A 17,070-nucleotide genomic window follows, 5' to 3' on the forward strand; every position below is an offset into this window, starting at 1 on the left:
TGCTATGATGTCATTTCAGAGCCTGTCATTTCACCTGTCATTTCAGAGCCAAGCACGGTGGCGCACACCTGTTGTCCTAGCTACTTGGGAGGCTGAGGCAGGAGGATTGCTTGAGCCCAGGAAGCTGAGCCTAATCTAGGCAACAGAGCAAGCTCCTGTTTCTTAAAAAAAAGGAAAAAAAATTATTTTAGTTTGACTCATTATTTTTGTTGGAAGTTTACACACAGAGTGTGTGGGGACTTTACAGGCAGGGACCAATTGCTTGGTGACAGTACGTACCCAACAGGATTTTTATTTTAATTTGGGATGGGGGTCTCACCATGTTGCCTAGGCTGGTCTCAAACTCCTGGGCTCCAGTGATGCTCCCACATCAGCCTCCCAAAGTGCTGGGATTACAACTGCGTGCAGCTGCACCAGCAGGATTTAAAATGTCAGGGAAAGTCAGTACTATTTGCAGCTCCGTTTCTGAGTAACTCTGGGATGTGAGTTTGGATCCTATACTTGGCCATGTTACTGGTAGTCAAAGATAAAACTGCTTTCCATGCAGGTACAGGACGTCATCACACACAGTTGCCTGGTGGATGACGTGACTCCCACCCTCCCAGGAAAATTCTCAGTTCTTGCTCTAAGTTGCCATCAGCCTTCCCAGGGCATGAGGCAGAAGATGTTAGGTTATAAAAACTTGTCGGCCAGGCGCGGTGGCTCACACCTGTAATCCCAGCACTTTGAGAGGCCAAGGTGGGTGGATCACGAGATCAAGAGATCAAGACTATCCTGGCCAACATGGTGAAACCCCGTCTCTCTAAAAATACAAACATTAGCTGGGCGTGGTGGCTCGCCTGTAGTCCCAGTTACTTGGGAGGCTGAGGCAGGAGAATTGCTTGAACCCGGGAGGTGGAGGTTGCAGTGAGCCAAGATCATGCCATTGCACTCCAGCCTGGGAACAGAGCGAGACTCCGTCTCAAAAAAACAAACCAAAAAATCTTGTCAGAGATACATTTACATGTGTTCTCCCTTCAGCCGTGGTATTTTCTTTACAAGTGTCTTCCTGGTTGTATGAGTAGCAAGCAGCCTTGGACAGCATGACCTCTGCTCCCTCGGGGACAGTGTCGACTTTGGGCAGCACTAACTCATTTTTGGGTCTGGACCATCATCAGTCTTCTCTAAAAGGCAAGCAGCAATTTTAATTTCAGACTGGGTGTGGTGGCTCACGCTTGTAATCCTAGCACTTTGGGAGGTCGAGGCAGGAGGATCACTTAAGGCCAGGAGTTTGAGACCAGGCTGACCAACATAGCAAAACCCTGTCTCTACTTAAAATACAAAAATTAGCTGGGTGTGGTGGTGGGCACTGTAGTCTCAGCTACTCAAGAGGCTGAGGCACAAGAATTGCTTGAACCCGAGAGGCAGAGGCTCCAGTGAGCCAAGATTATGCCACTGCTGAGCCAAGATGGTGCCACTGCACTCCAGCCTGGGCGACAGAATGAGACTCTGTCTCAAAAAATACTACTACTAATAATAAATTAATTTAAAAATAAGGCCAGGTACAGTGGCTCATGCCTGTAATCTCAGCACGTTGGGAGGCCAAGGCAGGCGGATCACCTGAGGTCGGGAGTTCGAGACTAGCCTGGCCAACATGGTGAAGTCCCATCTCTACTAACAATACAAAAATTAGCCAGGTGTGGTGGCACACATCTGTAATCCCAGCTACTTGGGAGCCTGAGGCACAAGAATCCCTTGAACCTGGGAGGCAGAGGTTGTAGTGAGCCGAGATCGTGCCACTATGCTCCAGCCTGGGTGACAGAGCGAGACTCTCTCAAAAAAAAAAAAAAATTAAATTTTAATTTCAAGGATAAGGATGACTTTAGCGAAGTATCAAATAATGAACATGATTTCTACCTTTAATTTTTTTTTTTTTTTTTGAGATGGAGTCTCGCTCTGTCGCCCAGGCTGGAGTGCAGTGGCACAATCTCCGCTCACTGCAAGCTCCACCTCCCAGCTTCACGCCATCCTCCTGCCTCAGCCTCCTGAGTAGCTGGGACTACAGGTGCCCGCCGCCATGCCCAGCTAATTTTTTTGTATTTTTAGTAGAGACAAGGTTTCACCGTGTTAGCCAGGATGGTCTCGATCTCCTGATCTCGTGATCCACCCGCCTCAGCCTCCCAAAGTGCTGGGATTACAGGCGTGAGCTACTGCGCCCAGCCTCAATTTTTTTTTTAAGATACAGCTTCCCTCTTCTTTCTGCCCCTATGCAAATCACCAGAGCAATTACTGCTATAGGATTAAATTAAAGGAATTCTTAAATTAAATGGTTGGCTGCTGAACCAAGTTGTAGTGGTTGAATATGGAATTTTGTAGTGATTTATTATAATCCTAGTTTTTGGAAGAAAATTTGCATCACTTAGCAGATATTTAAGATGTTTGTAACATTTCATTTCCCAGTACACATAAATATGCATTATGTCAGGCATTGGAATGTTTAGCAAACTAGTGAAATTTGTAATTTAATTTATCAGGTCACAGCATTTAATGAAGATCTATTCAGTGTCAGTTTATGCCGTTAGGTAACAAACAGGATTATATTATGCAGTAATTTATACAGAAAAGTATTTTATAAATAAAACATCAAATAAATGCCCCTTTTTGTTTTAAAATAATATGTTTAAGAAATAATCCTAAAGGGAAAATGTCTGCTTTGTCGAATAAAGTAATTAAAGCATTTTTTAAAAACAAGAGAAAAAAATAAGGACAAAACAGGGACAGGCAGGAAAATGTCAGTGTGTTTGCATCAGCCAGGCTGGGCTGTGCTTCGGTAGCAAGCCCCAGATATCAGCAACTTCACACAGTGAACTGTGGCACCCGCTCCACGAAGCTGGCCCTGCATCTGTCCTCTTCTAGGGCAGTGGTCCTCCAGGTGGTGGCTTCCTGATCCTGCCTGCTTTGCTCTGCGGCTCCACTATCTCGGTTCCTTCTGCTCAGAGCCTGTTGCCAGAACTGGTCGTGGCTCCTGCCTAACTCTAGGGGAATGTGAGGGAGCCATGGAGTGTTTGGGGAGGGCTGTGGTCTCTGCCACCGCGTTCACCACATCCTGACCACCTTTTCCGTGGAACAGGTTCACAAACCTCATTCATCCAGGCGGCCTGGGTGACACTCTGGGGTAAAAGTCTGCAGGAAAGCCCTCAGTTCAACTTTGTCATCTTTCACCTGTCTCTTCAATTCAGAATAAGCTGGTTTATACACTGGAAGTACATCGTCTAGCAGTCTTTTATATGTGTTCTGAAAGGGTGTTCACTGTGTAACGTGAACTCCGTGTTCTGTGAGCAGTGTTGCTGCTGCCAACTCTGAGATGCTGGCCTGGTGTGTTTTCGTCACCATGTGACTGTTAGCATGATCACTGCTGCCTGTAGTTTCTCTTAGAGGCAGGTTGAAGACTCTAATGTAAAATTGTTTTTTAATTAGCATTTGTTTCTCAGCTATTTCTAGAGTTACTGCTGAAGGTACTTTATTTTGACTGGTACAGACCTTTGTGTATGTAATGTTAGAGTTCCCGGGAGTTCTGTTTAAACTCTCTGGTAAAACATTCTGTACAAGATCAAGGAAGGATAAAATACAGTTAATTTGTGGAACAGAGAAATTGTCATCTTTAGAAAATGCACAGAGGAATAATAATTTTTTGTGTAGCAGTGAATGAATAGCTTTAAGTTGATGTCATAACTGAAGACACATGACGAGATTTTCACATGGCAGAGTCATGCCTCTGTGTTTCGCTACACTCCGTGGGCTGTCATCTGATACCAGTGACAACTGTGCAAGGGCGGCACCTCCCGATTCTGCACCCAGTGTGGGGCATCCTCCACCTGCTCCTCCTCCGGCAGCACCACCAGCTAATGGAGCTGCACACCTTTTATTCCCCAGTTGAAAGTCAAAATAACCCATCAAAATTAAAAACTTCTCATCCAAAAACACTATTAAGAAAATGAAAAGGCAAACCATAGACTAGATTTACAATGCACGTATCTGACAAAAGACTGGTACCTACAATGTGCAGAGAACTCCTCTAACTCAGCAGTCAGGAGACAGTTCATTTTAAAATGAACAAAAGACTTGAACAGGCACTTCACAAAAGAAGATATACAGATGCCCATAAGCATATTAAAAGATTCCCAGCGTCATTCCTTAACAGGAAATACAAATTAAAGCCACGACATGATACAACTTCACCTCTCCTAGAACGGCTGCCGTGGAAAAGGTTCAGGGGTGCGGGCAGCCAGAACCTGCAGACACGGCTGTGGGCGTGGAGCACAGGATCTCCATTGGGGAAACTGGCGGTTTCTTTAAAAATGAAACAGGCCGGGCGCGGTGGCTCACGCCTGTAATCCCAGCACTTTGGGAGGCCGAGACGGATTGCCTGAGGTCAGGAGTTCAAGACCAGCTTGGCTAACATGGCAAAACCCCATCTCTACTAAAAATACAAAAATTAGCTGGACATGGTGGCAGGTGCCTGTAATCCCAGCTACTTGGAAGACCGAAGCAGGAGAATCGCTGGAAGCCAGGAGGCAGAGGTTGCAGTGAACCAAAATTGTACCATTGCACTCCAGCCTGGGTGACAGAGCTAGACTCTGTCTAAAAAAAAAAAAAAACCAGGAGGCAGAGGTTGCAGTGAGCCAAGATCACACCACTTCACTCCAGCTCCAGTGTGGGCAACAGAACGAGACTCTGTCTCAAAAAAAATAAAAAAGAAGTCAGTTCAGCAGTTACCTCAGGGTAGAGAGCATTGGCCAGAAGGGAGTTGAGGGAACTTTTTGGGGTGACTAAGTTGTTTAAAACCAGCTGGGACAGGCGCAGTGGCTCACACCTGTAATCCCAGCACTTCGGGAGGCTGAGGTGGGTGGATCACTTGAGGTCAGGAGTTTGAGACCAGCCTGGCCAACGTGATTAAACTCCATCTCTACTAAAAATACAAAAATTAGCTGGGCGTGGTGGCACACGCCTGTAATCCCAGCTACTCAGGAGGCTGAGGCAAGAGAATCACTTGAACCCGGGAGGCAAAGGTTGCAGTGAGCCAAGACTGCACCCCTGCACACCAGCCTGGATGACAGAGCGAGACTCCATCTCAAAAACAAACAGAACAAAAAACAAAAACAAAAAAACAATTCTACTTAGCCCTGAAGATCGGTGCATTGCGCTGTAGGTAAAGTCTCAGAGGTCAGAGGTTGCTGATGCAGAGGACCCAGGCCAACCCAGGTCCAAACCTTAGATCCTCCTTTGCCTCCTGGCCTGGCCACCTCCTGCCGTGTGGCCCTCAGCAGATCTCTTTCTGGCTGAGTCCCGATGGTCTCGTGGGTGAAGTGGGATGATACTAATCGTGTGTCATTGTTGTGGGTTTGAGATGAGTATATGAAGACCTGGCTGACAGCCTGTCCATAGCAGCTGCTCAGGAACTGTTGACTGCTGTTCTTTTAGCCAGACTATTATCAAATGTAATTTCTATTTTTAAAAAAGTCTTCCCGTTTCCTTTCCTCTTGCAATCAGTCTCAATCGCAGTGAGAAATAAATAAAAATGAAGATTCTTTGGGAGACTTTTTTTGTTTTTTTGAGATGGGGCCTCGCTCTGTCACCCAGGCTGGAGTGCAGTGGCACCATCACAGCTCACTGCAACCTCGACTTCCTGGGCCCAAGCGATCTCAGCCTCCCGAGTAGCTGGGACTACAGGTGTGTGCCACCACACCCAACCAATTTCTGTGTAGTTTGTAGAGACAGGGTCTCACTATGTTGCCCAAGCTGGTCTTGAACTTCTGGGCTCAACCAATCCACCCACCATGGCCTTGGAAACTGCTAAGATTACAGGTGTGTGCCACTGTGCCCAGTCAGTTTAATTCTAATTAAGATCAAGATTATCTGTAAATACGAGTTCCCTCTCTCCAAATCTAGAATTTGCTGGCGTTAGTCACATGTCTGAGGAAGCTGACGAAGGGACCCACATTGAGATACTAATCCCAGGGCTTGGTGGGTCAGGGCACTGTACTGACAGCATCTTGACTGCTTTGCCTGTTGCCTGGAAGGGGTGCCGTGTGGCGCCTGGCAGGTGGCAGAGTGGCCAGAGGCCATTATTACTCTCTTGAGTTACGGTGTTCTCAAGCCCAGCTGAGTCCACACAGCCGATGTGGAGGGACTAGGACAGATCCAATGACTCAGCATCCAAGTTCAGTTGCAAATGCAGCCTCATTTCTTTCTTTGAAGTAGAAAATCAAAGTTCATAGATTAGATGAAAGAATAGTCATTGTACAAAAGTAATTATAGTGTGTGTACTTTTCTTTGTCTACAGGAGCTGTAAAATTGACAAGCTTGGCATGTGGAAATCAGCACATCTGGGCCTGTGATTCCAGGGGTGGAGTTTACTTCCGTGTAGGGACTCAGCCTCTCAATCCCAGTCTCATGCTTCCAGCCTGGATAATGATTGAGCCACCTGTCCAGGTAAGCAGAAGTTAGCTGGTGGAACTCACTCTTCAGGAAGACAGAAACTGTGAGGATGCTGGTACTGGGAAAAAGGATCCCCACAGCCTCTAGAGGCCTCCCAGCAAATGCGGGGAGCCATGCCCCCAGGGTCTACACACTCTCGTTCATCCACATCACATTTGGAATTCGGGATTTGTGAAGTTTAGAGCTGAACAGATTGTTACAGATTATGGGTCAACACATGTATTTTCTCTTTCAAAATAATATTTTGTTTTTGAGTTTTTACTAAGTGAATATTATTTTTTAAATCTGCCTATATATTGGAACCTCTATTTTATAATAATAATGATAATAAATCAGTACCCAGAAGTATAAAGAAAGTAAAAGTTGCTTTGAATCTTGTCATGGAGAAAATGCTGAGTGCCTGTCCTGGTTTGTTGAGGAAATTCTGTTTTCTGTCCAGCCCACTGCTGGCCAGCCCCTGCCATGTTTCAGCTGACCGTGCATCCCAACATGGAGTCTGTGTGCTCCTCATCTCCAGCACTCAGCTCACAAGCAGAAGTCTGATTTGAATGTACTATCTAGTTACCCTTGAAGATCCCACAGGCTTGGTTCCTGTGCTGAATAGATTTCTGTTGAAGTTTATAACTGGGGGCTGTGGTTTTTTGAGACTTATTTGCCCAGACTCCTGCTAGCCCCCATTTGGTGACTCTGTTGGGAAACAGGTGAAGTTGCCAATTCTGGAGGCAGCAGTGGGGCAGGGGGGATGGTTCGTTGTTGGGCAGAGAAACCTTCAGTGGAGTCAGGAAAGAGGTAAAGAGTAGGGTAAATGCCTTTGTGCATAACTGTCTACATTTTGGTCATGGTGAGGCCTCAGGGATGAGGACACCAGTCGTGTCCACCAGCCCTGGGGAGCGTGGTTGGTGGGAGAACCTTTACTGAAATCAGTATTCGGCTCCAGAGCTCTGTGGAAGCCACCACTAGCGGTCATGGCCACAGGGAGGCTTCTCGTCCTCCTTGGTGGGTCTTCCTCCTCCAGAAGGTGATGGGGATGATATTGTCTATGACAGCAGTTTGTGAATGATACAGCACTGTCAAACTTGAGGTTGTACATAGTAAATTACAACACATGCTCTGTTTTCCCTCTGCACACGGTGACGTACTCATAGTGGCACAGAGGGAGCAGTCCACCCTGCAGAGAGGAGCCTTCCTCACTGCCATGTTTAGCACTGCTGGGGCACAGTGATTATGAAGAGCAAGCCGCTTGTCGTTAGTTTCATTATTGTCCTTAAATTCTCTGGTTGCCTGCACCCAGGTGGACTCCTTTGACACACCACTGTCAATATGTTCCTTTTCTTTCCTTCTAACAACTTTATATTCTTCCTTTTAAGTTACAACCTGCATAGCACAAAATTTCAGCCTTCTACAGTATGCAGCTCAGTGGTTTTTAGTATATTCACAGAGTGTGCAACAGTTAGCACTATCCAATTCCAGAATGTTTTCATCACTCCAAAAAAAAGAAAACACCCTTACCTATTAGCAGTCAGTTACTGTTCTCACAGAACCAGCCCCTCCGCCCGTGGCAGCCACTCATCTGCTTTCTATTTCTATGGCTTTGCCTATTCTGGACATTTTATATAAATTGGATCATATAATATGTGGCCTTTTTTATCTGACATCTTTCACTTTGTATCATGTTTCAGAGTTCATCCACGTTGTAGATGTATCAGTTCTTAATTCCTTTTTACGACTACATAACAGCTCTGTTGTATGGATAGGCCACATCGGTTTATCATTTCACCAGTGGATGGACATTTGGATTGTTTCTGCTTATTGGCTGGTGTGAATAATGCTGCTGTCAGCATTTGTGTGCAAGTCTTTAGGGAGGATGTGTGTTCCCAGTGCTACTGGGTGTCTGTCTGTAAGTGGGATTGCAGGTCATATGGCGATTCTGTGTTGAACTTTTTAAGGATGTCAAAGTGTTTTTCACAGTGGCTGCACCATTTTGTGTTCCACCAGCAGGATATGAGGGTTCCAGTTTTTCCCATCCTCACCAAATTTTTTTTTTTTTTTTTTTTTTTTTGAGACAGAGTTTCGCTCTTATTGCCTAGTCTGGAGTGCAGTGGCGCAATCTTGGCTCACTACAACCTCCGCCTACCAGGTTCAATCAATTCTCCTGCCTCAGCCTCCTGAGTAGCTGAGATTACAGGCATGCACCACCATGCCCAGCTGATTTTTGTATTTTTAGTAGAGATGGGGTTTCACCATATTGGTCAGGCTGGTCTCGAACTCCTGACCTCAGGTAATCCACCCTCCCCCGGCCTCCCAAAGTGCTGGGATTACAGGCGTGAGCCACTGTGCCTGGCCTTTCCAATTTTTTGTTGTTATTTTATTTTTCTGGTCTCAGAAACTGCCTCATATGTCTAATTTTTAAATACTAGTCATCATAGTAGTTGGAAAGTGGTATCTCATTGTGGTTTTGATTTGCATTGACCTAACAACTAATGATATTGAACATCCCTCTTTTCATGTGTTTGTTGATTATTTGTGTATCTTCTTTCAAGAACTGTGTGTTCCTTTTTTTTTTTTTTTTTTTTAAGATGGGAGTCTCAGTCTGTTGCCCAGGCTAGAGTGCAGTGGCACAATCTCTGCTCACTGCAATCTCTGCCCCCTGGGTTCAAGCGATTCTCTTGCCTCAGCCTCCTGAATAGCTGGGATTACAGACATGTGCCTCCACGCCTGGCTGTTTTTTTTCCCATATTTTTTTAGTAGAGGCAGGGTTTCACCATGTTGGCCAGGCTGGTCTCAAACTCCTGGCCCCAGGTGATCTGTCCACCTCGGCCTCCCAAAGTGCTTGGATTACAGGCGTGTGCCATTGCACCCAGCCTCAAATCTTTTGCTCATTTTCAAATTGTGTTGTCTTTTACTGAGTTTGTTTGTTTGTTTTGAGATGGGAGTCTTGCTCTGTCGCCCAGGCTGGAGTGCAGTGGCATGATCTCAGCTCACTGCAACTTCTGCCTCCTGGGTTCAAGTGATTCTACTGCCTCAGTCTCCTGATTAGCTAGGATTACAGGCATGCGCCACCATGCCTGGCTAATTTTTGTTATTTTTAGTAGAGACGGGGTTTCACCACGTTGGCCAGGCTGGTCTCAAACTCCTGACCTTGTGATCTGCCTACCTGAGTCTCTCAAAATGCTGAGATTACAGGTGTGAGCCACCGTGCCCAGCCTGTTGAATTTTATATAAGATTTCTTTATGTATTCTGGGTACTAGAACTTTATCAGACACATGATTTACAAGTATTTTCTTCCATTCTGTGCATTGTCTTTTACTTTCTTTATGATGTTCTTTGATGCACAAATATTTTTATTTTAATGAAGTCCAGTTTATTTATTTTTTCTTCATTTGCTTCTGCTTTTAGTTGCCTAATCCAAGGTCACAAAGATTTACCTCTATGTTTTCTTCTAGCAGTTTTCTAGTTTTAGCTCTTACATTAAGTGCTTCATCCATTTTGAGTTGATTTTTGAATATGGTATGAGATAGGTGTCCAAATGCATTCTTTTACATGTGGCTATCCAATTGTACCAGCACCATTTATTGAAAAGACTATTCTGTCCGCATTAAATTATTTTAACACCCTTGTCAAAATCAATTGATTGTAAATATAAAAGGTTGCTACTGGACTCTTAGTTATATCCCAGTGATCTGTATATCTATTCTTATACTACACTGTCCTGATAACTTAGCTTTGTCGTAAATTTTGAAATCAGGAAGTATGAATCCTCTAACTTTTTCTTTTTCAATATTTTTTCAGCTACATGGAGCCCCTCCTACATCCATGTGAATTTTAGGATAAGTATGTCAATTTCTGCAAAAAAAAAAAAAAATACTAACTGGAATTTTGAAAGGAATTGTGTTGAATCAGTAGATAAATTTGGAAAATCTTCCAGTCTGTGAACATGGGATGTCTTCCCCTTTATTTAGATCTTCGTTACTTTCCTTCACCAATGTTTCGTAGTTTTCAGAGTATATGTTTTATACTGCTTTTGTTAAGTTTATTTCTAAGTTCTGTATTCCCTTTGATACTATTGTAAATGAAATTGTTTTCTTGATTTTCAGATTGCCCATTGCTAGTATAGATTTTTGTATATTGATCTTGTGTCTGGCAACCTTGCTAAACTTGTTTATTGGGTCTAACAGGTTTTTGTAGATTCTTTTGCATTTTCTATAGATGAGATCACAGCTTCTGACATGGTCTGCCAATAGAGATAATTTTACTTCTTCCTTTCTATTTGTATGTCTTTTATTTTACTGTCTTGCCTGATTGCCCTGGCTAGAACTTCTAGTACAGTGTTGAGTAGAAGTGGCGAGAATGGGCATCCTTGTCTTGTTTCTGATCTTAAGGGGAAGGCATTCAGTCTTTTACCATTAAATATGGTGTGAGCTTTGTGTTTTCTTAGGCTCCCTTTATTAGGTTGAAGTTCCCTTCTATTCCTAGAAGGAATTCTAGGAGTTCTTTCCGTTCTTAGTTTGTTCAGTGTTTGTTATGATGAAAGGGTGTTGGGTTTTGTCAAATGCTTTTTCTTGCCTATTGAGATGGTCATGTGGTTTTTTTCCTTTATTAATATGATACATTATACTGATGGAGTTTTATATATTGAAACACAGTTTCATTCCTGGAATAAATCCCAGTTGGTCATGATATGTAATCCTTTATATGTATATGCTGCTGGATTTGGTTTGCTAAAGTTTTGTGGAGGATTTTTGTGTCTGTATTCATGAGAGATATTGATCTTTGGTTTTCTTGTCATGTGTTTGTCTGGTTTTGGTATCAAGGTAATGCTGGCCTCATAGAATGCATTGGGAAGTGTTTTCTTCTTTTCTACTTTTTGGAAGAGTTTTTGAAAGATTGGTTTTATTTTTTACACCCCATTTGTTAGAATTCATCATCCCATCCATGAATTCATGTAGCCATGTAGGCCTGAGCTTTTTCTGTGGGAAGTTTTTTTGACTACTGGTTCAATCTCTTTATTCATTATAGGTCTATTCAGAATTTTTTTTTTTTTTTTCTGACATGGAGTCTCGCTCTGTCACCCAGGCTAGAGGACGTTGGCACGATCTCGGCCTACCGCAACCTCCGTCTCCTGGGTTCTTGCAATTCTTCTGCCTCAGCCTTCCTAATAACTGGGACTACAGGCATGCACCACCACATGCAGCTAATTTTTCTATTTTTAGTAGAGACGAGGTTTCACCATGTTGGCCAGGTTTGTTTTGAACTCCTGACCTCAAATGATCCACCCTCCACAGCCTCCCAAAGTGCTAGGATTACAGGCATGAGCCACTGCACCCAGCCTATTCAGAATTTTCTATTTCTTCTTCTTCTTTTTTTTTCTTTTTTTTTTTTTTGAGACGGAGTTTTGCTCTTGTTGCCCAGACTGGAGGGCAATGGCACAATCTCGGCTCACTGAAACCTCCACCTCTCAGGTTCAAGCAATTCTCCTGCCTCAGCCCCCCAAGTAGCTGGGGTTACAGGCGTGCACCACCATGCCCGGCTAATTTTGTTTTTTCTGTTTTTTTTTTTTTTTGAGACAGAGTCTCGCTCTGTCGCCCAGGCTGGAGTGCAGTGGCACAATCTCAGCTCACTGCAGCCTCCGCCTCCTGGGTTCAAGCAGTTCTCCTGCCTCAGCCTCACAAGTAGCTGGGACTACAGATGTGCACCTCCACGTCCAGCTAATTTTTGTATTTTTAGTAGAGATGGGGTTTCACTATGTTGGACAGGATGGTCTTGATCTCCTGACCTTGTGATCCACCAGCCTCGGCCTCCCAAAGTGCTGGGATTACAGACGTGAGTCACTGTGCCCAGCCTAATTTTGTATTTTTAGTAGAGATGGGGTTTCACTATGTTGGCCAGGCTGGTCTCAAACTCCTGAGCTCAAGTGATCTGCCCACCTCGGCCTCCCAGAGTGCTGGGATTACAGGTATGAGCCACTGCACCCTGCCTCTCTTTCTTCTTGATTCAATCTAAGTAGTTTATTCTTTCTAGGAATTTGTTCATTTCATCTATTTTATCTAATTTGGTGGCATCCAATTGTTCATAGTATTCTTCTGTAATACTTTTTATTTCTGTGAAGTTGGTAGTAATGTCTCCTCTTTCTGATTTTATAATTTGAATTGGCTGGGCACAGTGGCTCATGTCTGTAATCCCACTTTGGAAGGTTGAGGCAGGAAGACCACTTGAGCCTGGGAGTTCAAGACCAGCCTGGGCAGCATAGCAAGACATCATCTCTACCAAAAAAAAAAAATTACCTGGACCTGGTAGTGCACCTGTAGTCCCAGCTACTCAGAAGGCTCAGGTAGAAGAATTGCTTGAGCCCAGGAGTTCAAGGCTGCAGTGAGATATGATTGCCAATTTTATTGCCAATTGCCACTATCCTCCAGCCTGGGCAACAGAGCACGACTCTAATAATAATAATAATTTGAATCTTCTCTCATTTTTTCTTAGTCAGTCTAGCTAGGTTTTTCAATTTTGTTGCTCTTTTCAAAACACCTCCTTTTGGTTTTCTTGCTTTTTCTCTGTTGTTTTTCTATCCTCTATTTCTTCTATTTCCACTCTGCTACTTCCTCCACACATTCTTGTGCATAGTGCTTTGCTTGATAGTGATATTCCTCTGGTAGCTCCAAGGAATATTTGTCACAATTATCACGTACATGTGGAAGACCTGTGGTAACATTGGACTGTAAAGTTTGTAGGATCCCAGTGCAGAGGCAGGCCAGTGTTAGTAAAGGGCTGCTGAGTGCAAGAGCGAGATTTGCAGGATGTGTTGTGGAAAGAACATCCTTGAGTGAGTTGAGCGCCCATGTGCCTTGCCTCCTCCTTTTCCCAGCAAGCCAGAGGCCAGGATGCTGGAGAGTAGGGCAAGCAGGAAGCTGCCGGGCTCAGTCCTCAGTGGGGCTGGAGCCACCCTTGCCTCTGCTGTGTGTACCTCTCTGCAGCCATGGGGCCACACAGGTACCTGGCCAAAGGGTTACATGGAGAACTGTGTGCAACCACAAATTCCTGTTCCTGCCTCCATGGAGACTCTAGAATAACCTCTAGGAAGCAAAGCTAAAATGGGGACGAGAGCTTTGCTTAAAGTGCTCTATTGACTGTGGTGATCAACAGCTTTGCCAGGAAAATGGCCAAAATAGAACAAATTCACATGAAAGGACCTCAAAGCTCCACTCTGAATAAAGTAGTGATTGCTAAATGGGATGTTAAGCATGAACTATTTCAAGTAGTTCTGCTGAATAGAGCCACATTTTCTCATTGAGTTAGCTTTTAGCATGCTATGGAAGACATTCAGTTTGCCATGGATTCTGTAGATACAAAATGCTTTTCAACTTGGTTTCTGTGGGAAAGAAATCAGGCTTCACATGTACACAGGCCTTTCTACTGCACTTTGCCAAGCACTGCCTTATCCTTAACTCTTTTATTGCCCCAGGAAATAGAAAAGTCAGTAGTTCCCTCTACTTTACGAGGAAATCTGTTACCCAGAACAGTTGAGCAATTTGCCCAGGATCCCAACTCTGGTGTGTGCCAAGCCCAGGTGGGGACCCAGGCCCCCAGCTCCCAGGTGCTGCCCCTGCCGAGGCTCCCCTGGCTGAGGAAGGCGCTTCTCCTGGGCTGCCGGCACTGACGATTGTTTGCTGAGATCAGAAGTGAGACAAGCTCTGCTGCCAGGCACCCGCCTTGCGCCAGGCTAATGCCTGAAGCACATCTTTCCCTCAGTCCTCACAACAACCTGGGAAGTGGCTGCGTCTTTCCCCATTTGACAGAGGAGAAAACCCTAGCTCAGAGGTTCAGAAAGTTGCCTGAGGCCTCATAGCAGGCAGGCGGCAGGGCTGGGACATAGACCCAGGTGTGTGACACCCGCCTGTGCCCCTCTTGTGACTCTGAGGTCTAAAGCCTGGGCCAGGACCAACTGCAGGATGTCAGCAAGCACCAGGTTGTGGCGACATGTCATAGGCTTAGTGGCCTCACACGTGGTATTTTAGGACAAAGCCTACACATGCGAATCTTCAAATCGCAGAGGGTCCTGCAAATGACCCCAGGAGTGAGGGGAGACGGGGGTTCACTCTGAGGACTGGAACGTCAGAAGAGTTGGTTGAATCTGAGGATTGGAGAACAAGCGGGGTTTATGTATTTTGATTATGTTCTACATCTTTCCACTTTGTTTTATTTGTTCTTCGAGTTGAGCTTCTTCATCTGCGTAGAGGATGTATTTGCAGTGGAAATGGAAATGGAGGCAGGGGATAGATGCTCAAGGGCACATGAAGTGAAGCCACAGAAATCTTTTAAAATTAGCATCAGCTTCTCTATTTAGTTCCGTTGTCCTATTCTCTTCTCTGGGAAGATACCCCTCCTGTAGTAGTTTTGCGGTAAAGTTTTAACAAAGTACTCAAAACAAATGACTCAGTTTTCAGACTTGCTAACACTTGGAAGGGTTTGGAGAAAATATTTATAGTTGTGTTTAGCCTCTTCATAGTCTGGAGTTTGCTGTTTGAGTTAGAGAAATTTCTGTCTGTGTGTTAGAGGTACCTCTAACACAAGCATAGTTGGTGTGAAGTTTCACATTCTGTGTGCCCCATGTGCTTGAGTAGAAGAGGTGTCTGTTCTTACTGGGCTTACAGTGGACTCTCAAATGGTGTCTATGGTGTGGTTCCAGTTTTGTAAAACAAAACTATAAAATCTCACTAGGCTGGGTGCAGTGGCTCATGCCTATAATCCCAGCACTTTGGGAGGCCAAAGTGGGAGGATCACTTGAACCCAGGAGTTCAAAATCAGCCTAGGCAGCGTAGTGAGACCCCATCTCTACAGATAATTTTTAAAATTAGCCAGGTGTGGTGGCGTGCACCTGTGGTCCCAGCTACTCAGAAGGCTGAGGTGGGAGGATCACTTGAGCCCAGGAGGTCAAGGCTGCAGTGAGCCATGTTTGTACCACTACACTCCAGCCTGGGCAACACAGCAAGACCCTGTCTTAATTAATTAATAAAAATAAAAAATAATTTCCCACTGAAAACCTAGAAGAAACTACAGCAAAGGTGACTATTATGGGGCCGGGCACGGTGCTCATGCCTGTAATCCCAGAACTTTGGGAGGCCCATGTGGGCAGATCACCTGAGGTTGGGAGTTCGAGACCAGCCTGACCAATATGGAGAAACCCCATCTCTACTAGGAATACAAAATTAGCTGGGCGTGGTGGCGCATGCCTGTAATCCTGGCTACTCAGGAGGCTGAGGCAGGAGAATTGCTTGAACCTGGGAGGCGGAGGTTGTGATGAGATCACGCCATTGCACTCCAGCCTGGACAACAAGAGCGAAACTCCATCTCAAAAAAAAAAAAAAGGACTATTTTGATCCAGGGATTATAAGTGATTATAATACTCTTCTCATTTCTATTTCCCATAATGGGCAGGAAATTTTTTCGTGATCAGGGAGAAAAATATGTATATTTTACAAGGGACCCATCTTTTGTGGGTCAGTGAGCAACCTTTCTTCTCCAAGGCACGTCTCTGACCTACCCAGCCCGTATAAATCTGAACCCCAGTAGGTTGTCCCCACTTCCCCCTGCCCCACACAAAGATTTTAGAGCCAGAAGGAGACTGGAAAACACGTAACCTTGTCACTTCCTTCTGCAGATGAGGAAAGCAAGGCCTGGCAAAAGCAAGGTTCTTGGTCTCGGGGTGGTCAGTGGTTGTGCCGGGCCTCCTCAGCCCCTCATCCTCAAGGCCCACAGTATACGGAGCAGCAGCAAGAATAGTCCCATCCAGGGACACTCACAGGCTACCGTAGAGATACATGCAAACCACTGGCGCCTGTGCTTCCAGAGCTGTGGGCAGAGTGCCATGGAGCCAGCTGGAGACGGAAGTGCTGTCAGGGCCTTGGAGTGGTCAGAGGATCTCACAAGAGGTGGCACTAGTACAAGAAAGGCAAGTAGGAGTGTGGCAGGCAGGCAGGACAGAGGGTGTTCTAAGCAGAGGGGACATGAAGTATAGGCACTGAGCAGAAGGCACCCTTGTCCAGGGTGCAGAAAGGGGCTGTATTGGGAGACTGGCACAGGCAGGGGCAGGGAGGCCTGGACTAAGGCATTTGGCATCGTTCTTGAAGAGTTTGAAGCCAGGCAGGTGGCCTGGTTAGACCATGTTTGAGGAAGGAGCCTGTGACACAATTCCCTGTGGCCAGCCAGGGGGTCTTCTGCTGGACAGATCACATGCACCCATAAGTAGGTCATATGGCCAGGAGTGTTTTGCCTCAGATATGGAGCAAAATTAACCTGACACTAAATGCATCTCTGGTCCTACCTACCGGAGCTTAAAGCAAGACTCCGAAGAATCAAACTGTTTCAGAGTAACTTACTAGCATCTCAGAACAAAGCTCAAGAATATTTACAGATTGCAAAAATATCCAACATCAGCAAGGTAAAATTCACATGGGCAACTAATTAACATTTACCCAGCAAGCAGAGAAGCAGGAAAATACGACCTGCAATGAAGGGGGAAGAAATCCATCAATAGGAGCTGACCCAGAAATTATACAGATGGTAAAATTCATAGACAGGACATTAAAACAGTTGTTACA

General features: G+C 45.0%; 1 protein-coding gene across 2 annotated transcripts in view; it reads left to right on the forward strand.

Moving 5' to 3' along the window:
• Positions 1-17,070, forward strand: part of TECPR2 (tectonin beta-propeller repeat containing 2) — a 141,444-nt gene that overhangs the window by 96,357 nt on the left and 28,017 nt on the right. For both annotated transcript variants that reach the window (XM_054449317.2, XM_063652074.1), the window contains one exon: positions 6,323-6,471. In XM_054449317.2, coding sequence (XP_054305292.2) covers positions 6,323-6,471 — 149 coding nt within the window. The remainder of the gene's footprint in view (positions 1-6,322; positions 6,472-17,070) is intronic.

The sequence above is a fragment of the Pongo pygmaeus genome, chromosome 15, assembly GCF_028885625.2.
Source record: "Pongo pygmaeus isolate AG05252 chromosome 15, NHGRI_mPonPyg2-v2.0_pri, whole genome shotgun sequence".
NCBI classification, from domain to species: Eukaryota; Metazoa; Chordata; class Mammalia; order Primates; family Hominidae; genus Pongo; species Pongo pygmaeus.